This window comes from Diceros bicornis, chromosome 22, assembly GCF_020826845.1.
Source record: "Diceros bicornis minor isolate mBicDic1 chromosome 22, mDicBic1.mat.cur, whole genome shotgun sequence".
In the NCBI taxonomy this organism is placed as follows: domain Eukaryota; kingdom Metazoa; phylum Chordata; class Mammalia; order Perissodactyla; family Rhinocerotidae; genus Diceros; species Diceros bicornis.
This window is the reverse complement of record NC_080761.1, coordinates 20,847,926-20,871,822: the sequence shown is the minus strand read 5'-3', so window position 1 is coordinate 20,871,822 and position 23,897 is coordinate 20,847,926. Positions and strand designations below refer to the sequence as shown.

General features: G+C 38.1%; 1 protein-coding gene across 1 annotated transcript in view; it reads left to right on the top strand.

Annotated features, from left to right (window-relative positions):
* The window catches only part of TMC1 (transmembrane channel like 1), a 169,528-nt gene that overhangs the window by 66,490 nt on the left and 79,141 nt on the right, over positions 1 to 23,897 (top strand). Inside the window, exon 8 of the mRNA XM_058565372.1 lies at positions 1,663 to 1,785. Within this exon, the coding sequence (XP_058421355.1) occupies positions 1,663 to 1,785 (123 nt within the window). The remainder of the gene's footprint in view (positions 1 to 1,662; positions 1,786 to 23,897) is intronic.

Genomic DNA, 23,897 nt, shown 5'->3' with positions numbered 1-23,897 from the left:
GTTCTCCTGAACCAGGGTTACTATTCTAAGCAAAATATCTGAAAGTGTTATTTTAGAGGGTAATATGAATTTCTGTTTCAGAAATCATGACATGATTAAAAACTATGGATTGGTAGGAAAGAAAGGAGATTGCAAAGTCATTTTGTAGGGTGGGCTGTAAAACCATGCATGTGTCCTCCTGTTCCTCAGGTGGAACTTTCAAAAACAACTTTGCCACAGTGCTGCTGTGTGTAGTCGTGAGTTTAGTGAACAATAAAATGTTTCTGACTAACACTTAGTCAGATTACAATTTCTTTGTCAGTCAGGGTCTAGTTAGGAGAAAGAAACTTCCACAATTAATTGAACCGAGAGCATTTAATAGGAGAACTGTTTAGTAAGTACAAATAATTGTTAACTAGGTTACTGGAAAGGTGAAAAGAGAACACTAAGGTGTCATGGTGACAGCAGCTCTAGGAAGCAGCTACCAACCCAAGGACTGGAGGGACAATGAAAGGGGTTGAAATGAAAACTTAGAAGCATAGAGGAGAGACCCATGGAGCTGAGACCCAGACTTCTGCAGAGGTCCAGTGGTGCTGGTGTCTACGGGTGCAACGATGAAGCTGCTTCTGCTAGTGTTGGAAAAATTGGCAAACTAGATTCACCCGTGGCTATGGGAAGGCCTTGCAGCTCCTGGGATGAAGAAGCATTGCTAAAGAAGAAGTGCCATCCAGGAAGCAAACAAGAAACCAAAGGAAAGACAGGTCCCTTATTAGTATCCCCTATTGGCCTCCTAATTGAGGCCTAATTGAGCCAGCTGACATAGCAGAAATGTGCCCTACAGAGTCCCAGCCCCAGCGTCACAGTATTAAGTATAGAAGGGTAAGTTTGAAGTTGAACAACAATTGCTTAATAACCGAAACAATCTATTACAAAAAAAATTGATCTCCACAATAGGGCATTACATTCTTCTGTTTAAAATCATGTTGCTCATGTTTAGATTTTGTTTTCTTTGAGTTCTGAACCCTGGAGTATTTCTCAATACTAGGAACATAAAAGAGAAAGATTCATCTCATTTGCTCAGCAAGAAACTAAATTCCTTTGAAGATCTCTTCAAAGGATTCACTTTCACCAAATATACTTCAAGTTGAATTTTATCAATTGAAGTTTTGAATTTAATTAACAGATTGTTACCTTTGAGAAATAGATTTTTAATTTTTCCATAGTTCAATTTTTCTCTTTCTCTTGAGACAGGACTAACTTAAAATTTTTAAGGGCACTTCAAAGATGTCTTTCACCTCTAATTTACTATCCTTATTGAAAAATAAAGCTTTTAAATGAAATGTAGAATTGGTGGGGAATGTGTATAAGGCAACAAAGAAGAGAGAAAAATATCTTCATAGATTGGTAACTATTCTTTCTACAGATTTTCTATTTCTGAGAGTTTGAGGCTGTGGACTATACAGTTTCAGGACACCAAAACATAAACACTATTATTTAAAGTTATAATAATTCCATATATCCTGCATCAGTGTTCAGATACAAGCTCTAATGCTGATGGATCTTAGCATCCACTATGTACAGCCAAGTCGATATACATGGACTGAATTTCTGATAGCATTCTTAAGTTTGGAAGTCAAGCAAAAGTAACTTTATTAAGGTATTTTTTTTTCTTTTATTTTAAAGAGAAGAAGAAATTGATGAAGAGGAATTGGAAAGATTGAAGGCAGAGTTGGATGAGAAAAGACAAATGATTGCTACTGTCAAATGCAAGGCTTGGAAAATGGAGAAGAAAATTGAAGTTCTCAAGTATGTTGCTACTTTCCATAATTAGAAACATGTTACCTGATACTTATCTCCTAAATCTTCTATTACCAATATTTTGTAGATAATAGTAATATAATATATATATAATACTCATATATACAATCCTCACAATCTATTCATATATAATATATCATACATATATTTCATATCACTAGAGAAGCTGGACTAATGATTATAAATTAAAAAGAACTGTAAGCAAATTCATTGTTTGGAGTCTTATAACCTCTGTGGTCACCTTTAACCATGTATTCCTCGAACTGAGAGTTTCCTTAGTTTAATACATTCATCATTATCTCTCTGAAAGAGACAACAGGTTTGAATTTTACATGTTTGCGTGGATTGCATACTCCTGCTTCTCTGCGGGGTCCCAGCCTCAAATGACATTTTCATGTGACAGCTCTCATTAAAGCGTAGGGAGGATGATATACCATGAGAACAGTGAATAGAATTCCGATTAAGGGTCATGCTACTAACTATTCCCTAGTAACATGTCAGTGACTGAATTTCAGTCTAATGTGGATGCTGATGGGAGTGCAAACACACTCAGAGGCACACATATTTACAAACTCCCGATAGGAAAAGTCAAATGATCATCCTTTCCTGGGGGTTGGAAGCAGATTCCCCTCTGAAGATCACACTGTATTTCCTCGCCATGGTGATTGGAGGAGGCTGGGTGTGAAAAAAGGGAACATGTCTGTGATAATAGCCATGTTTGCATCTCTCAGTTGTTCTACAGATTGCATTTTTCCACAGAACCATTTTTTAAATAGTGGTAAATTTCCAAAGCTATCCCTTCACAAACCTATTTAACTAATAATCTTAAATATTATAGTATACATATAATAAAGTTAAAATTATAGTATAGTGTTATTTTCTCTAAACTGAAGTAGATATCAAGACAATTCATTTCTTGACTTGGCTCTGCAAAAGCTTGTGTGTCATTTAAGGAAACTGCCTAACCTCCTGTGGCCCCAGTTATCTCATATCCAAAACAGAACAAGATAGTCTAGATCTACCCTGTGAGGTGGGAACCTAGCCATCATTTATAACGGTGTTGTTTTGCTTTGCGGAGTAAGATTTTCCGTGTTCCAAACGGTGGTCTCCCCAGCACGCTTTTGCAACACCACTCAGTTGCAGACTTGGAACTCCTTGTGTGGGTGCATGTACTCACCCGCCATGAATGAAGGCAAAGGGAGACAGCATCCTGGTTCCATGGAGCAACTAATGTGTGTGCACCTGCATATGCATGTGTGTGTGTGGGTGTGTGGGTGTGGGTGGGTGGGTGGGTGCGTGGGTGTGCATGTGCACATGCGCTTATGTGTGTCTGTGTGTCTATTTAAACTGTTTTGATTCAGTGAAGTAATAACGATGCTAAATGATAGGTTTAGAAATATCCTGGGGCTGGCCTGGTGGTGTAGTGGTTAAGTTCGTGCATTCTGCTTCAGTGGCGTGGTGTTCCCTGGTTCAGATCCTGGGTGCGGACTTACTGCTCATCAAGCCGTGCTGAGGCGGCATCCCACGTAGACAAGCTACAACTCTACAACTATGATACACAATTACGTACTGGGGCTTTGGAGAGAAAAAAAAAGAAAAAGTGGAAGATTGGCAACAGATGTTAGCACAGGGCCAATCTTCCTCAAAAAAAAAAAAAAGAGGTCAAGTTAATTAAAAAAAAAATCCTTACTTGGCAAAACAGAAGTTCAGTAACCTTATGTTGGCTCCCAATATACATTTTGAAATATTACTGGCCATGAAATCCCCAAACCTGGGAACCACAGGTAATTGTACATAGAAAGTTATAAAATTGGAAAGCGATAATATTGTGAACTTTCAAAGCACGGTGTGAAATTGAGTAAGAATGCAAAGGAGTATATCCTCCCTTTCCACCTTCATGGAGGTGTAGAAATACATCCACCCCTCTCCCTTGCCTGCATCTTCCATGGCATGGCTTCAGACTTGAGTTTCAATCTCAGATCTTCCATTTAATAGCTGTACAAATTTGAATGTATTATGTAGTCCTCTGATCTCAGGTTCCTTATGAAATTAAACTAATTTACAAGGTTATTGGAATCATAAAGTGAGATCATTCATTTCAAGTACTTAGCATGGTGCTGGAACACAGCGCACAGCTGAGAAATACAATCTGTAATTATTATTTCATCTCAGGACCTACCTAATGTTGCCTGATTCCCTGTTGTGTGACAGGAGAGATGGAGAGGGTATGGGACCCAACAGGGCTAGGTGGAAGCAGACCTAGCCACTGATAACCCCAGGAGCCTTGGGGGATGGTAACACAATGGTTGCAGTCTGGAAGGACAAAAAGATTTTGACACTCCAACAAAGGAAGTGGGGTATCTTGACAATTTGGCAGAATCCAGGGCCAGATCACTCTGGGGATTTTCAAAATGTACCCTCAGCGTTGTCTTGTGGCAGATTCCAGGACCTGGGGCTTTGGGCTGGAGTCCAGGGATTAAGCCATTTTTAGAAGTGGAGAGAGATAGGGATTGAGATGGAAGGAAGGGCAACAGCAGACTCTATTACTAGGGCAGAGGTTGAAAGTGGGGAGTCTGCAGCTGAGTCTAGACTATAGGTGGTTTTTATTTGGTCCACATGCTTTTTCTTTTTCTTTTATTACTTTTTTATTGTAGCAAAATATACATAACATGCAATTTACCGTTTTAACCATTTGGAGATGTCTTTTTCTCTAATAATATTTTTTCTTTGTTGTCAAACTTTTAAATGTGGAAGTTTTCACATAAAAGGAATCTGGATGTCCAGTTTCTCATGGACAAGTGAAAGATCTTGTCCAAGACTCCTACATGAAAATAACAGCTGGGGCTAAGCAATAGCTGCTGCCTACAAATAGGGCCTTCACTCTTCAGTGTGCACGTTGCCAAACCATCCACGTCACTTGTTCATGCTACTTTGCTGGACCTTGTAGGCGTTCGAGTTTACTGCTTCCTACCTGTGCAGCTGTGGAGCAAGTTAGGCATGTTACCAAGACAGTGATTCAGAACATCAAAGCCAAAGCCAGCTCACAGAATGGAAGCACAAATTTAGCTCCAGAGAAGAAATAACTGTAGCTTTCACCCATCAGCAATGCTCATTGTCTTGCAACAATTCTCCATGGCCAGAAATGGCTCCTGCTTTGTGACAGCGCAATTCTCTGCACAGCTGGTGCCAATGGCCATGGTCAGCCTGATTATCTTGGTTTCAGCCTCTGTGATGAAGTCGTTGGTACTATAGTGCTCGACTTGTCTCCCTTGGTAGGTTTCTGAATGCTGTATTGAACTTCTCTTCCATGTATCCCAATCACGTTAGAACAAGTGGTCAATGCTTCACAGTACATGTAGGTAAAGGTTTCTCTGCCCAAAGTTACCATGGGAGTCAGGCAGCTTTCCTCCCACCCTTTATTTCTTTCAGAACATCTGTCTCTGAAAGAGTGTTTCTAATGATTATGTTATTCCCAGAATTAACCCTCACTCATCACTCCTGGCTAAGTCTATGGAATCCAAGACACTAGGCTTAATATAACTGGAGCGGATATCTTGATAACAGGTTTGGATGTGTGTCTACATTTCAAGGCTTCCCATCTGGCTCTGGACTCTGAAAAATGTGTGGAACAGATTTTAGAGAAGGTCAGGGTTTCAAGATATGTTTTAGAATAAAGTGTCTGGAATGGTGGCTTGTGGTGCTGAGGATGTTGTGAGAGACTCAGGGATAGTTCCCACATTTTGAAAAAATATCTACCACTAGGAACACGAGCATCCTCAGGGCTTAAGGTCAAAAGATGGTTAACATAAGCAATTAATAAAGAGACAAGAAGCTCTAAGAATGGGTTCTAAATCCATACGAACTCTTAAATATGGCTCAGGAATTGGAGGTTGGCATTTTGAAGGCAGCAGAGTTGGCTCTTTAGGGCTGAAGAGAAGCTGTGTCCTTTCCACCGTCACTGTGGAATGGTGGTTTTCAATGTATGTTTTCCTGTGTATTAATACAGTTTCGTACATTCATGTAGCCTTAAACCTATTGAATAAGAATCTCCGAGTGAAAGGACAGGTGTGTCTTGCCCAGACCAGGAATGTGTATTTTTATTTTTCACTCTAAAAGTCATTGATATATGGTCAGAATTGAGAGCCCCTGTCTTCAACTCTGAGAAACAGAACACTTCATTAAGCAGAACATTCTACTCTGTGGACTGTTTATTGAATGGGTGAGAATATGTGTGTGGGGCTGCTGAGGAAAAGGAAATGGTATATTTTCCAGTGATTTGAAAGTCTATTCCTATTTTTTATTAGTTACCTAACTAAGAAATATCCAACAGTGAGGATTTTAAGCATAATCTGTTTTTAAGTTGTTAATAGGTTTAACTCAGAAGTTGGATGACTAGATCTTTCCTACCTGTAAGAGGTGGTCGCATTATCCTGGCAGCAGCCACCACGGGTGAAATAAAATAGCTGGTGGAAAATAATGGGTCCACTTATTACTCACCCTGAAACCTAAAACCTCCAGAACATTCTTGGTGGTAGATTAAAAGCCCTCATGACTAAACCTAAATAAGCAACCACCATATTTTGTTATACTAGAGTAGGTTTTGGATTGAAAATTAAGAGATTTGGACTCCAGTCTAAGCTCTACCTCTAAATTCACCTCTCTGAGCCTCAGTTTATTTATTTATAAAAAGAAAGGATCAGATTGTAGTCCATGGTTGTCAAACTGCTGTCCTCAGAATTCAAGTGTTTTGGTGAAATCCTTTCAGGGCAAGGGCGGCTGACCTATGAGGGAGGGCTGCTCGGCCACAATGCCAGCTTCAAGCAGAGGAGACCTGTGGTTTCTCTCTTCTACACAATGTATTTCCATGTAAAGCATTCATTTGAAGAAAAATGCTTCTGTGCCTATTAACGTGATAAATAGTTTAAAAAATCCCACTTAACTAGATATTTAAAGAAACTTATTTTGGGGAGGGAGCAGTTTTAACATTTTATAAGTCTACAAGTTAGGGTATGGGAATACTCTGTAGGGAAGGAAGACAATTCCGCTGCCCTCTAGGTCCTTCTGGCTGGTCTAAGAATCAAATTGACATGAGACAGAATAACAGGAGAAAACCAAACAAAGCTTTATAACATGTATATGTGGGAGACACTCAGGAAAACTGAGTAACTCTCCAGAATGGCCAAACCCACTGCCTTAAATACCATTTTCAGCTAAAGACAAGGTAGGATGTTGGGGGTAGTAGTTTGGAGCTTCAAAGGGGAGGAAGGCAATTCACATGGAGATGGAAAAGCAAATGTTTGGTGGACAGAGCTTTGATAAGAATGGGCTTAGCAAGGACCCTCATAGTCTACTGATACCCAGAGTTATCTATGGTGAGGGCCTGTCCTGAGGACAGGCCTTCTATCTTAAATTCCTTTAGCCAGCTAGGGGGGGAGGTCAAAATTTCTTTCAGATTCTCTTGTCCTTAACCAAAGAGACACATTTTAGGGTGGCCAATTGTGATCCCCCACAACTCCAATGTGCTTTTGCATGGAAATGGCTCTAAGGTAGAAGCCATTTTAAAATTATTTATTTTGATAACAAAAATGTTTACTTAGCTATTGTACTGACTGCTTTAATTTCTGAACTTTGTAGCACTCTGACCCAGTGTTTCTGGGAGTTGTCCATTAGCTGACCAGGCCTGGTGATTTATTCATGAAATACCCAGTAAAGTCAAGAAAGTTATTATTAGGATTTTGTTTACATTTTAATAGGTGCTTGAAACTGTCAGCTGGTCCTTAAGGTAATATTCTTACTTACTTAATCTCCCTTCATCCTCTCACACTTCTTTTTGTTTTTTATTTTATTCTACTTTTTGGTTGGGGGAACTAATATATTCCTAGGAAAGTGAGAATAGACCGGAGTTGATTTCCTCTGTTGCAACCGTCTGGGAAAACTACCCCTTTGTCTCCCATTCTCACCTCTTTCTCTCAAGTTTCCTTGGAGCTTAAGATTTTCGTAGGTAAGAATCATGATTTCTACTTTGGTTCACAAAGGCCTTTCCTTCATCCATCATTGTGAAGGAATGAGGGATTCCACACAAGAGGACTTTTAAGCATGGGTACGCACCCACTAACACACACTTCAACCATTTGGGCTTCTTTTTAACCAATAACTCAACCAAAGCATAGGTCTTCAGTTCCTATACATTACAGGTATCTTGGGCATATAGATTTTCTCATCCAAAGAATGGAGAGTCTATAGGCGATCAGTACATCTGAATTTTGTTGATCAAAATGTGACATTGACATCTGAAGGGGGAGGAAGAGTATCCTCTACCCACTCTGGGTCCTTTCTGGCTGGGCTACAAGTTAAATTGACATGAGACCAAATAGCAGGAGAAAATCAAACAAAATTTAGTAACATGTATACATGGGAGAAACCAGGGAAACTGAGTTTCTCAACAAAAGGTGGAAGTTTTCACCTTAAATAGATTTAGATAAAGACAAAGGAGGATGTTGGGGGTGGGAGATGAGACAGCTGTGGGAGATTACTAGAAAGCACAGCAATCAAGAGTATGCAGATTTAAGTCCTCTCCTTCCATACTGATAAGAGTTTCCAGAGATAAGTTCATTCCCCCCTCGTTCCAGCACAGGGAGGGAGATACCTTTACAAATGTAAATGTTTGGTAAACAGAGCTTTGATAAGAATGGTCTTAGCTAGCACCCTGCCAGTCTAGCCATACCCAGAGTTAAATTTGTTTAGGCAGTTAGTGGGGGAGGTCAAATGTCCGTCAGAGAAAATAATCAAGGTAAAGAGACATATTTTGAGGTGGCCAATTTTGACCTTCCACACATCCAATTTTTCTACTATTTAATAAGTGCCTACTAGGTATCAAGCATTATGCTGTGACCTTTGGCAAGTTTCTTAACCTCTGCATCCTTGAGTTGCCTCACTTATAAATGGGGATAAAAGTAGTACTACTTCATAGAGTTATTGAGAAGATTAAATCAGTTAATAGATCTAAAGCACTTAGAATGGTGACTGGCACATAGTAATCATACATGTTAGCTACTATTGTTTTACTATCATAATTTCATTTATCACTCTCAACCATCCTTCAAGGTAGATATTGTTATTTTGGCTTTGCATATAAAAAACCCAAAGCTCTGGGAGGATAAGTAATTGTTTATGTTCAGATAATTATTAAATAGTAGAGCCATGATTTGAATTTGTGTAGAAAATTACCATGATATGATGGAAGTCTCTAAGTATACTACCAGGCAAGCTCTCCCAGAGGTCATGGGACTGAAAGGTTCACAGACCAAATTAACATGCTCAAATCACATGGTTTATTAAGTCAATTTAAAGCATAGTGAGAAGTGAGGGCAAAGAGATGGGATAAATTAACATGCTGGGCATAGAATGGCAATAAAGTGGTACAGTAGGCCACGGAATCACACTTAGGGAATCCTGAGTTTCTCAAAGTTCATATGCCCTGTCCCTTTCATCCTACTGACGGTGTGATTAAGAGGATGGAGTCCAAAGGAGCCCACGGAATGAAGATGTCTTGGGCCAAGGATAGCCATTTACTCTATCAGAATGATACAGGGCCAAGTACGTCTGACCATAGCAGTACCTAGTCAATTAGCCTGTTGAAATGCCACGAGTTATAGCTGCTTTTCTTGAGCAGAACACATGTGGGGGAAAAGAACCATATTGGATGTCACCAATGGGTGGTAAATTTAGCAATGACAGATATCAGTCTCAAAGTGACAAGATCACCACTGGTCTTTCCATCCCTTTCTAACTATAATATTCTTATTTGTTCATCATATTTTCTATCTATTTTCTGTCTTTCTTTGGAAGGTATTACAGGTTACTAACTTACTATCCTGTATTGGAGCACATCTTATAAATTAGGCCTATGTGTCACATGCTGCAAGTCTGTTTATTAGTTATACTTAACACATCTTATGTGCGAGACCTGTAGCAAAACGAAAATGCAAGAGTTCTGAAAATGCAAGAACTCTTGTTAAAAAATAATTAAGAATTTAAAAATGGCAATGGTAGAACATTAAATTAAGCACTGGGCCCATGTGAGTGTGGGGCCCCGTGTGATTACACAGGCCACAGGCCCAGAAATTGACCCTGCCTATGAGTTTCACCTGAATATTATGAGCCAAGAGCTTTCTTATTATCTATCCTTAATACTTCTTGTGAGTTCCATCCATTCCAACTGTAGAATTCAATATTCTCAAATAATTCAGCAAACTCACATTACAGAATTCAAGCCTATATAACTCCAAAGACAGTGCACTATAGCCAGGGTGTTCTTTTTAAACACCACTTTGAACATTTCGTCTCCATATTCAAAGCCTTCAACATCTGCCCAGTAATTAACAAAGTTTAAAAGCTTTTGCTTAAAAAAATTAGTGAGCTCCACAATCTGAATTCACAATCTGAATTCCAGCTCTCTTTCCAAATCGTAGGTTTTTGATGATGATGATCATGAGAGTTTGGAGATGGACAAAACCATCTCCAAATTTTTCTGAGTGTCTACAACATAGATTCTGTGCTAGGTGATATTGCACACATTAACTCATTTAATCCTCATAAGAACCTTGAAAATGGAAAGCTATCCCCATTTTACAGATGAGAAAACTTTATAGAGGTCAAGTAGCCTCACACAACTGATAACTGTCAAGGTGAAGATTCATATCCAGATTTCTCCATCTCCAAAACCTCATGGTTTTTCTATTGTGCCACACTACTTCTCATTTGAATCATGTTTTCCAGTGAAATGAATTTAATCTCTAGAATTCCGTGTAGATTTTCTCACTTCGCTCAGGTCTCTTCTCTACTTTTCTGTATCCTATGCTTCCTCTAGGCCTGAGTTCTATGTTCTCCATGAATTATTGTCTCCTCCCTGTGGTCCTTTCTCTGCCACTCCTATAGAAATAGGACTCAAACAGACTTTCTGTTATTCAGTTGGTTCTGTTGTTATGCTGCATTGTTTTGCATTTTTAAATTTGTATGTAAATCTCCTTTCTTTCAGAGTAGATTTTGAGCTCCTCACGATGGGAAAGGTGTCTTCCAGGTCTTTATTTCCCTAAGGCCTAGCATCGTGATCCGTACATCCTAAGCGTTCAATTACTGTTTCCTGTGTGGCTGACAGTGTTAATGGTGATTTCTTTTGTTGTTGGGCACTCATTCCCAAGACAAGAGAATCGTTAACATGACTGACATCTTTTAAGGGCCTGGATGCATATGTGAGTAAAAGGAAGAAATGTGCTGGTAAAAAGCCTTGATTTGTAGTGTTTGCCGATTTATATGGAGTAAATACTCCCACTATGATCAATTTCAAGCTACCAACAATTTAAAACCAGCTCACAAAACTCCTGAAAATTTAACAATCAGTGGTTGAGTCAGCTCCAGTGGGGGATCTAGTAATGCCCTTTGATTAACTAAATTTATGTTAGAGGGACCTTAATCTGGAATAGTTGAGAGCAGAGGCTAAAGAAAGAACTGTTTGTTATGCTATCACATATTTTCTTTATTTAATCTATAATCAACAATGAAATGCTTGAATTAGAACTGCCCGCGAGAGGGACAAGCTTTATTCTATGATTTCACAACTCCAGATAAAGTCCAAAGTGCATTAAGAACCTCTCATCCTAGTTTTTTATCTTAACATCCTGCTAAATGTCTTTCATTTTATATTCTAAAATTTCTTCTCAAGTATGTTAGCATGCACAGAGAGTTTCAATCTTTCCCCTTATCCTCCTCCTATTCTGCTCTTTTTTCTTGGATTAAAATTCATCTTAAGAGAAAAAAATTTCATTTAAGAGTAATCAATTCTTGATTGAGATCAGAAATCTCTTCTGGCTTATTCACATTAGAGTACATCTGGCACAATTGCATTGTCGTTTTCAGTGCATTAGAAGGATTCTTTCCGTATTAAATAAGAACAACGTCCCTGACAATTCTTTTTGTCTCGGGATTCAGCCTGTTAATATTTGGTGTATTATTATTATGAGTGCTTAGAAAATTATTGTGGTTAGTTTTAATAATGCTTTTCAAATCATATTTTGAAATTCTTACTTAAAGGATACTGAAAGGAACTAAATGAGAAACTTGTTTTTTCTTGGAACTTAATGTGTTTTGGAAAATTTTTAAATTGTTAAGGAAGTCAGTTCTGAAGCATTTGGGATAAATATACTTTTGTCTACCTAGAATTTTCCTTCTTTATTTCTTTTATGATCCATTTGATCTCTCTTATCTACACTGTACCATTTTACCACTGAACCTGGAGATGTTCCATTTTTCACCTTGGTTTGGCAGGCTTTTCAGGTTGCCCACTGGGCTACTGCTCCTATATCTTTTGGAGAGATGTGAAGGCATTTATGGCTCTTGTACTTACCACAAAATCTCAAGCACACAGCCTTGTTAAATCAGCCTGAGATTCTGCCCAGATGGTTGGTGGAAGGATAATAGTCATTGGGACAATGGATCTGAAAAAATGTTAATATTCGAGGATGCTTTCCAAGATTCTTGGCAATCGATCTTATTTGCTACCTTCCAGAAACACTTACTTATCCAGAATTCAAATAACCCCAAAGTTCAAATAAATAGGGATTTTTTTTACAGTACACTATAATTATAATAAAAAATATATATAGCATATATATTGTATTGTATATATTGTATAGATATATAATTGTGTATATATAATTGTAATAAAAAATAAATATTAGACATAAGAAAGTTCTAAAGTTTTCTTCTAGATAGTTGAAGTGTGGATATTATCATCTTCTTCTTAATTGCATTTCATCATACCCTATTTCCTAGAACATTATCAGTCAATGTATTATATATGATAAGACACTCTGAATCAGTTTTCTCAGCTTGTCAGAGCATCCTACCTTCCAACAATTTTTGATAAATAGCAATTTACATAATTTACACTCTTTAGAATTTCAGCTATCAATGACAGCTAATTTTCACAATTTGTTATTAAACTATCCATAAATATACTATCTTTGAAAAGTGATTAAAAGGAGAAATTCATTAATTATCACTTAAAAATTATCTAGAAATGCTTTCAAATATATTTGACATAATACATTAACAGTAAAAGGAAAGAAAATATGCACTTGATAAGTACAAAATAAGATTAATTTGAGAAAGGTGTCCTTATTGTTTCGGGGAAGTGTCATCCAGATCCCAGATAAGGTACTAATTGGGAAGACAATTCTTTACTTTATCAGGTTTATAATAATAGAATAGCCACGGCCTTTTTAAGGACGTCTTTATGTACATAACCAAAGAATGGCCAATGGAATACTACTTTGGAGGGCTTAAATAAACTTGTTATTATAGGATAAAAAGGGTTAAGCCTTAGTAAAAAGCGTATACTAAAAGTAAATGTTTGAAGAACATTATATTAGAATGTCATAACAAATTAGACGAGAGGAAGAAAGGAGAATAGTTTTATATATCTAATATAATGTGTCAAGATTCTCTTCTGCAAATTAGAAATCCTGAAAATTAAAAATTTTTAAATAATATAAATCACTTGTTTTAAATAATTGTGTTAATTATGCTTTTGCAGTGTGTATGCATGAGTTTACATATATACACGTATATATATATGTATATATTATTACACATATACACTTAGATATCTGCGTAAAGATACACGACTCTTTTGATGAATTGTTATATTTTACCATACACTATTATAGTATTTCTTGACCAGTTCTTGGTCACAGGGATCAGGAAAGGTTAGAAGAGTGGCTATGGAAGGAAACTGTGAAATATTAAGACTGCAAGTCCACTTGGCAGAAGGACTAATTCACATAGGAGCACCATGTGCTGTGTGGCTGACCTCACCTAAGTTGTGTTGTCAAGCGCTTAGGGCAGATCTCCAGATTTAAGTTTGTCACGTGGCAAGCAATTAGATTTATCAGATCGTCTTGATTATTTGCAGAGCTCACTGAACTGCCATCATTTTAAATTTCTTGCCCACTCGCGGATGGAAAGGCAAAACACACTGTTCCAACAGAAAACTAAGGCTTTTCAGCTCTCCTAAATATCACCAAACATTTAAAAAAAAATTTTAGTAATACTTAGAAATGTTTACCAGGGTATAAATATGAACACACAGGTATTGTGCAGAAACATTTCAGCCATACTTTCAAAGCAGAATGGCTCCTCTCTCTCTAAGGCAGCACCCTGTGAATTCTTCTGTTTCACAGTATTCAGAAATCACTAAATGTGCTTGATGAGAATGCAGACAAACCAAGCAAAATTAGCACAATCTTTCTATCAGCTCCTGTAAATTGTTCTGTGAAGAGCTCAATGTTCGTATATCTAAGAATATGAGATTATGTATGAGATTCATGGTGGAAATATTTCCTTTGTTAGGGAAATTCCTGCAAACTGATGCCTAGAATGCCTTTCTCTGCCTACTTAAATTCTATCAGGCCTTTAATGTCCAGTTTAATTTGTTTTCAACAAGCTCTCAAACCACCACTCTCCCCCATGTCACTTCTTGGCTGTCTAGTACCGCTATGTAACAATGCTACGGGCGTATATCTCATTTTTCTTAATAGAGTTGAAGCTTCAGAAAGGAATCTACATGTGCCTTTTATATCTTTCAAAGCACTTAGCACATTCCTAAGAACATAAAACACAATAAATACTTAGAAAAAATGGTCAAGTAAAAGACAGGATGAAGGTATGATAGAAATAAAGTAAATTTGCTTATTGACCAGAATTTCAGATGGGTCCCTTTTGCAACTATATATAGCAATCTATATTTTCAGTGCTATTTCTACCTACTTCTGAGAATAATTTTCCCACAGTGAAGAAGGGGAGAGGAAACACCTCCATTTTGCAAATCTTTAGTGATGAAAGTGGTTGAGGTAAGGTTTTACACTTAGCTTTTCTTATCACTCTTGGGATCCTGTCCTTAAGGATTCATTTGTGGCTTTAAGAACACATTTTCTCCAAATCTCATTTCTGCTCAAAAACCAAAGCAATAGTACTAAGCTGGGATCCACCTAGATGTCTTAGGGACATGGCCTAGAATTCTGCAATCCACATAATACCACCCCTACTTTAGGTATGTGTTGCTAATTTCATGCTTAATTGATTTATTAAAACAAAAGACAAAAAAATTAAAATAAAACAAGACATCCTTGATATAGAGCTTAATAAGAAGATTCAGAGAGATCTTTATAAAGTTACTATTATAGACTGCTTTGCACTGAGAAACAGTTCTTTACAGCAACTTACTTGTACATTGTCTCTGCTGATAAGGTTACAATTTTAACATTTTTTGGTGTCCTTCTGTGGAGGAAAGCCAATTTACGCTGTGATCAATATCTAAAACTCAACATAAGCTTTTAGCTCCTGGGGAAAACTGTATGGTCTCTCTCCTGCTATTATAATATGAAGGATTTTTTTTGTTCATAAATTGAATCTGAAATTAACCAGATAGAGAGCAGAATTAGGAAAAGACTTAGCGAGTAGGAAGAGGATCTACTATGCTGCTTCTTCTTATTATTATAATTATTATTACTGTTAAACCACTAAAGCCCAGCTATGTCGTTTCTCCCTTGATTTATCTAAAATCACTCTAAGATGTCTGACTGACTTTTAGGGTATGACTAAAATGTGTTTGAGCCTTTGACATTTAAACTAGCCGTGAAAATTAGTACTGTCTCATAGCCCCAGGGAGCAAAGAAGTCATCCTAGGTCTGAAGAATTTTTATAGGTAGTAACTTTGAACTTAATACACGTTTGACCTGCCCGATCTTTGCTTTCGTTATTCACCAACACCAGCGGCTGGCTTTGACACGTCTCCATGAATGTCAAGAGCCAGTGAGAAAATTGCCTAAGAACTCTTTGTGCACAGATCACTCTAATGTTTACTGCTGATAAAAATTTTAGAGGTCTTGGGGCCGGCCCGGTGGCGCAGGCGGTTAAGTGCGCGCGCTCCGCTGCGGCGGCCCGGGGTTCGCTGGTTCGGATCCCGGGCGCGCACCGACGCACTGCTTGGCAAGCCATGCTGTGGCGGCGTCCCATATAAAGTGGAGGAAGATGGGCACAGATGTTAGCCCAGGGCCGTCTTCCTCAGCAAAAAAAGAGGAGGATTGGCGGATGTTAGCACAGGGCTGATCTCCTCACAAAAAAAAAAAAAAAAAAAAATTTTAGAGGTCTTGGTAACCTCTCCCTATGTGTATATATTTTTAATCTGTGAAGTGGTGCTATCTAAAAGGAAGCACACCGAAATAAGCCAGACATATAGGCTAAGAGGTTCTATGAATGCACAGACCACTTTTCAGCTTACTGTGTTTGTTGTTTGTTTTCAGACGGTCATTTAGTCAGTTACCCTTTAGGGATATAAGATGAAGAGTGAGCTAGGGACATGAAAAGTAAAGTTATTCATCAAAGGCAATTTATCCAGTTTCAAAATATGTACAGTACTGCCAGTCCAAGGGAACACCAAAACAATTTTATGTGATATAGCAGTTTTTTAGCCCAAACCTCCAACAACTGCTTGATCAATGTAAAGACTTCTTAAATTTAGCAGTCCCTGCAAATGAATATTGGTTTAGTTCAAAATTTGGCCTCCAACTTGTTGCATATTGGAATCATTTAAGGAGATTAAAAAATACTAGTGCCTCTGTCCCATCTCTAGAGATTGTGACTTAAGTGGTCTTGGAGTGGGGAGACTTGGGCTTTGGAATTTTTAAAAATTCCCACCGGTGATTCTCAGGTATAGGCAGTTTAGGAGCCACTGGCCTGACTGTCATCCAGTGTTCTTAAAGGTGTTCATTCATTCAGTTAGCATTTGTTGAAACTCACTTCTGTGCCAGGTGCTATATTAAGCACTGGGAAATTAGAACAAAAGACACAGATCTTGCCTTCAGGCAATCGCAGTGCAATGGTGAAAATGGACCACGCGGTAACTACTACATAAAGGACAGAGGTTAAATCAGGCTGACCTGGGTTGGGAGGAGAGTGTTGGAAAGAATCAGGAAAGGCGTTATGGAGGAGCTGTAGTGTTGACCTGACTCTTGACCTGAAAATGAAGAAAAGGAAGAAAACAGGTAGAGAAGAAGGGAAAGGCCATTCCAGAAAGAGGAAACAAACTATATAAAAGCATTAGAAATCAAGGTGCATCCAGCCTCTCATTTCATTTTCCCCTAATTCATCTTGCATATCATTGTTGCAGCGTTTTTCATACAGCACTGTATACTGTACTGCACTTAACACTTTCCTGCTCAAAAACACTCATGGGTCTTTACTGACATCAGAATGAATTCTACACTGCTGAACCTGGCATTAGGGCATGTCAACTCCTTCTGTAAAGCATTTAGACTGTCTTCATCGTCCACCTGAAGACCCCAGGTACATTTCCATCTCTCCACCGTCGCTCACACCATTTCTCTGTGCTGAAATGTGCTTCCTGTTCCCTTGAACTTGTAGCTGAATCATCCCTCCCTTTGTTTAGGCTTCCTTCTAACCACCCTACTCTCTCCTCTGAATCTTATCGCATTTACTTTTACTGGTAGTAATTACATGATACCCTAAATATTTTTCTATATCGTGGCTTCCTAATAAGGTTGTAAATTCTTTACAGAAAGGTGTAGGACCACCTTCTCTCTTATTTTTTCCCCTCTTCGTATGGCACAGTGCCTTGAAACAAATAAATAAAAATCTCTCTTTTTATTACTGTGAACAACACTGTATGACAGTATTATAAGTTTGGAAAATAGACAAATCAATCATTTGCATAATTGCCTAGTCTTTGGTCATTGACTCACGCTATTTTTATATAGTTATAAAGAGAGTGTAAAAATTGTTCTTTATTCAGAAGTTTTATCTGACATATCATCAACATTTGCCCAGAAAAATAATAAAGATCTTTGAGTAATAATCAACAGTACCATTTACCCATGATGTACCAAGTACTGCTTTGCTTATGTTATCTCAACTTTTATATATCCTTTTACCAATCCCACGAGGTAAATCCTGGTGTTATTCTGGGGAAACTGAGCTCAAATCTCAGCCAAGCTGAGCCACTTTGTCTTTCGGTAAACTTGGGCACTTATTTTACTAATTTAATCCTCAGTTTCCTCATTTCTGGGATGGGGATAATAACAGTTCCCACCTTGCAGGATTTTGTGGGGTTTAAAGGAGATGATGGACATAAACAGTGCCGGGCATATGGCAAACACTCGGTATATGTCAGCTGTTGCTGCTGTGACTGTTGCTGATCACATTTTACAAGAATGCTTGGGATCAACATCACCCCAAGAGCACACAGCTATTGTGTGACAGAGCCAGGATTCAAATCCGTGTCTCATTTGTAAGATACAGGACACCAAATTGAATAGAACGAAGTCCTATTCAAGGGAGAGAGATCCCTTTTTGCCTCTTGTCACAGAGACACCCACGTGTCCTGAGCTCTCCGCAGCGGCACGGCGTGGCTGGAGCAGGACTTGGGTGAGAATCCACGGCTGCATCCTCCTGGGCTGCATCATAACTGCGGCTTCTGCAGCCCGACACCTGGGCCCTCTCATCGGGTCTCAAATGTGGGGCTGAATCCTCTCCTGCACATTTAGTAACAAGAACAATTCCCACTATTCCCACATCTCATTAGGGTGACAATCTGAGGGGAAATGGACTGGCTTTCCGTGGGATTTTGCCTGGAAGTATCCAGTCCTTTCTCAACTTTATAATTTGGAGACTCAGCATAAAAATTGAAGTCAGCCCTATTAGTATTTTGCTATTAATAGTAGTTACTATTTATAGTGCTCTAACTGTTTGCCGTGGACACATTACATACATTATTTTCTATAAAGCATGCTAAAACCCTACGGAATAGCTGTTATTGTCTCTATTTTATAGATGAAGCTACTGAGCATCTTAACCATTACAACTACTGCCTCCAACATCCTCTTTAAGAAACATGTTTTGAATCATCACTTCCAATAATAGGATGATTTTAAATAATTCTACCAATCTAATTATAAAGTTACATTATCTAGGAGGCCTACAGTCCTTATTTTCAATGTCTGCACATTAGAATAGCTTCTTACCTCTGTACCTTTCTTTCAATTCCTCAGTAATATTTTAGGAAAGTCTGAGTTCTGACTTTTAGTCAGTTTAAATGGTCAAATTTTTAAAAATGACAGTACTTGTTAGGAAAAGACTTCTCAGTCGTCTCGTCCCTTTGCTGGGAAGTGTTCGTGAGTATAAGTTTTGATTACAGCTGCCTTAAAGAACAGTTTTGAAATGTCTTTCATTTGCTTAAGCAATAAATTGGTTGCTCAACTATACTATCAAACTGAAAACAAGAGGAACAAAAAGTCAACCTAACCCAAACAGGGAACATGTTTCCTGGAATGAGAATGTGTCAAAGGCAGCATAGCATGTCCTAATTCCCCTGTGTCGTCAGAGTTGCATCATGTGTTACGGGTAAATTATCTATTTTGTAAGTTAGGCCAAAGTGTGCTCCTTCAACTGACTGTGAAAGCATTCTTGAAAGTTCATGAAACCTTATTATTCTAATTACCAACACAAGGAGTTGATAAATGAGTTATGAGGCCAGGTATTATTATCATTAAATAGACCTCACTCAATTATTTATCCCTGGGCCTAGCGTTACAGCTCAGAGAGCTGTGCGTATTGTACCAGGGCTTGCTTGAGCTCTGAGATCTGGAGATCGGATTACAGTCTTGGCAGGTATCTTTTGTTGAATGCAATTTAAGGGCTTGACACACATTTTTTGGTCAGACATTTGGACGGTTTGAGGCCAATAGATATTTAAAGTGTATCCACAAAAGCCTATTTCATTTTAGCTGTGTAGGAAAATCCCTTTAAATTATCCAGATAAATACAAATGGGTAGGAAAATGGATTAACTATAGGAAAAATATGAAGACATTTTCCTGCTTTTTAGTTCTCGAAGATTCAGCTCTTTATTTTCTTGCATTCTGATATCTGTCCTGGGCACCTTAGTGTAATAAGTATTAGTCAGGGTTTATCTCCATACTGGATGCTTTCTTTTTGTATCTTGTCTCTAGTAACACAATGAAAGATGTTGACTTCTAGTTAAGAAATCTGTTATCAGGGGCTGACCCAGTGGCGTAATGGTTGGATTCACATGCCCTGCTTCGGAGGCCCGGGGTTTGTGGGTTCGGATGCTGAGTGCAGACTTACGCACTGCTCGTCAAGCCATGCTGTGGTAGCATTCCCACATACAAAATAGAGCAAGATTGGCACAGATGTCAGCTCAGGGACAATCTTCCTCAAGCGAAAAAAGGAGGATTGGCAACAGAAGTTAGCTCAGGGTCAATCTCCCTCACCAAAAATATAAATAAATAAAAGAAAAAAAAGAATTCTGGTATCAGGGAGGATGGGGTTGGGTGACGCTAGTTTTCTTCCATCCTGAAATCATGCCAGCTCATGGCAAAGGTTAACCCTGAACATGAGGTTAAGGCCTGACCTCTTCCAGCCCATTGGCCCTTCTTCTAGGCCTGCAAACTGTAGGAGTGCATCTTTACATCCCAAGAACATCAGATTAGGGGGATCAAGCATCTGTTACTGCTAAACAGTTATTCTCTGCTATCCCATGGCTTTGCTGTAAAGTCACCCCCAGATTTCTTATGAGTGGAGTCTAGTAGTAATTTTGGCCAGGGTGAGCAGTGGGGAGCAGGAGGAGCCAGAATGGCTGTTCAGTGTTCCTTTTAGCATGAAACTTGGGGGAGATCTCTCGGAGAATGGAGGAGGGGGTAGGGAATTAGGAAAGAGAAGAAATTCACACCTGAGATTATGTGGACTAGAGTGAAGTCCAGACTTTTGTCTGAAAATCAAAGTCAGGGTATGTATGTGGATGGGTGGCTGGAACAGTAGTTGGGAGAGAAATATGAAACTATGCCTAGCATCAGGGAAAACTTGGCGACTAAAGAGACAAACAACAAAAACTTGTTTAGGTTGTTCAAAGGAAAATTATATTTATAATAACTGACAAAAGCCTTATGAATGCCATGTAAATAGGTTTTTATAATGTTAAATGAATTTATAATTAATTTTGTGGTGATTTTCGTTTGGTTATAACTCTGACTTCCCTCTCTCTCTCCCAAATCTTGCAAGTTTAATGTTCCTGTAATATAATCATCAGCTCACAAAATTAAAAATCTTGTCAGAAATATGGAGTAGAATGACTATTTCTTTATACTTCTAACTGATTAGAGCAGTCAAGTTTTCTAATTGGCCACTGATCTGGAAAGTTAAATAACTCTAATAGGCCAAACTGAGTGTCTTCTAAATTATCTGCTAAATATCTAGAGTAGTGGATATGCCCGTGAAGTAGACACTTATTACACTTGAAAAATAAATTTTAATTTTACTACTAAGAAGAATTTTTGATTCCTTATTTATATGTGTTTATTATAACGGAGAATAATGTGATAATTTCTATGTATACTTGGTTTTATGAATTTCAAATTTCTTGATGTCAAATAATTGAATTAGAGTCACTTCTGCTATAACACGATGTATGGGCTCCTAAAAATTAACACAATGTGTAAAATTGGGAAATGAAAACCACAGGGTTTATATAAAAATGGTGAAGGGGCACAATATTCAGAAACGTCATCAGTGACACATTAAAAAAAGATAGAAATTTAATAAGATGGCAGCAACATTTTACTAATGTAAAATGGTTAAGAAATACATAAATACTGCAATAAATATGGCATTTACCTTGAAAAATACCTGAAGTTTGCTTCTGGAAATGCCCTTCAGCAGTTTTGCAATTTGTGATGTATTATGAAGTGTGGCAAGCGGGTCATTGTAACATCAGATGTGAATGGATGTGGTTTTTCTAACACGTGTGGTGCAGTGAGGTAGCTGGTCGATGAGGTGTGTGCCCTTTTGTGTATTCCTGTATACACTGTTAGGTTTAGCTGGATGCAGTTTTCTGCATTCACCTCGCATTTCTTGTAGATAAGATCGCACGTAAGCAAACACAAAATTTGTGTTATGCTTAAATTGTTCCATAATCTATCAATCATGTTAGAACAAATCTTCAGTTTCAAAACAAATGTTATGGGAGAATCAACTGTGTAATAATTCTTTCAACACTTTCATATTTACGATCTCACCTTATTCTCGCCACCAGCTTATTCCCGGCAGGCAGGGAAGCAATTGTCCGCCCATTTGTTTGTTGGGAAATTCTGACCTGTTAAAGGCCACATAGTAACTGAAGGAACATAGGCCAGAACTTGCTCAGGTGTATGCGAGTCCTGGGTAAGTGCGCTTTCCTCTGAGAAGCAGGACACTCCTGAACGTGTACAGAGAGCATCAAAAACGTGGGCAAGGTCAGAGAGGCTGGGTTAGAACTCAAGTTACCTGACTTTCAGTTTAGATCAGTTCAACGTTTTATAAATGTCTGCTAGGTGCCCTACTCACTCCTGTCTTACTATCTCCAGAACGCCTTGTTAGTACTTAAATGTGATGTGTTTTCTTGATTGCATGGATCTAAAAACCCAGCCATGAGAACTCAGTTTATACTTTTTGATATGTCTTTATTGAACATTTTTAAATGTGTAGAATGTTTTAGAAACCATTTTTTAATTAATCTTCACAACCCAGAGTCACACCAAATGTCAGGGCAATTGACAACAAGGCTACTCTAGTAACTGTTCCTCATTTCCAAGAGTCTCTCTATTAAGTTACTCAAAAGACTGATGAAGAAGGGTGCAATCACAAAGTCTAGGAATGACTTTGCTTTTGAGCATTAATTGATGTGGAAAATACGATTATTAGATACTCGCCTATTTACATCTACCCTGAGTTATGCTGTTCAGCTCTATTTCCAGAAGGTTTAGGCTTATTGAGCACCTCCTATACTCAATGTAGTGGTCAATGCTGTGGGAGATACAAAAGGACAAGACATTGTCCCTGCCATCAAGTAACTGATTTGGGGGGTCTGTTTGATGACTAAAGAGAATCTTCTCTATTGTGCTTGTATTTTTATGGCAGAATATGGATGGGTGCAAGTGCACAAGTGAGTAATGAGGCACCATCTCTAGCAATCAGCTAAGTCAACAAGTGTGTGTTGTGTTTTGATCACTGGGTGTTATAAAATCATGAGTTTAGCCCTGACACTAAGGAACATCTTACAAAAAAATCCTTCACCAGCTTTTCATTTTTTTAAGATTTATTTTGCGTGTTAATAAGTTTCTTTATAATCAGGTGTCAAAAGGTCTTGTCTGTAAACCCCACATCCCAGGGGCCATCCAACTGATGACAGCACTGCACCTGTAGAACCACAGCCCAGGTTTGGGTTTTCCCTTGGATTCTCTTGGGTTCTGCCCTCTACACCCTCCGAGGGGTCAAGATAAGCCTGGTCTACCTCTATTTTCTAATTTCTTTTCATATATCAAATGACCAACAATAGCAAAAATGACCAAACAAGGTTACAAAATTATAGTATATTTAACATGTTCACATTATCCAGTTTGATGAATTAATGCTTTTTCACACACAAAGACACTACTGTGACTACTGTAAATGTATAAATGTTTGGGAATAAAGTTAAAGTTTAAATTTGAAGCTCTTTCTGAATGCAAGCCCAAAAGATATTCTTTCCCTTTTCCCTCTTTCCTCAACCCCATTCGTTTCACATAGTATGATTTTTCTGTTTTAAGTCTTAATTGCTTTTACGAGATTAAATACCGGGTCAATAAACGTGTTCTATGTCAGTTTGACCTAAACTCTCTGACCTATTTATAAAAAAAAAGTAATCCTTAAAAAAGAAAGAAAGAAAATATTTTAAAATAAACATTTTGACTGCCAGAATCTGATGTAAACTTCAGATTCAATTTTATTGAAATGAGAACTAGGGTTCTCTATTTTTATTTTTTTATTTTTTATTTTTTTGAGGAAAATCAGCCCTGAGCTAACATCCGTGCTACTCCTCCTCTTTTTGCTGAGGAAGACTGGCTCTGAGCTAACATCTATTGCCAATCCTCCTCCTTTTTTGTTCCCCCAAAGCCCCAGTAGATAGTTGTATGTCATAGCCGCACATCCTTCTAG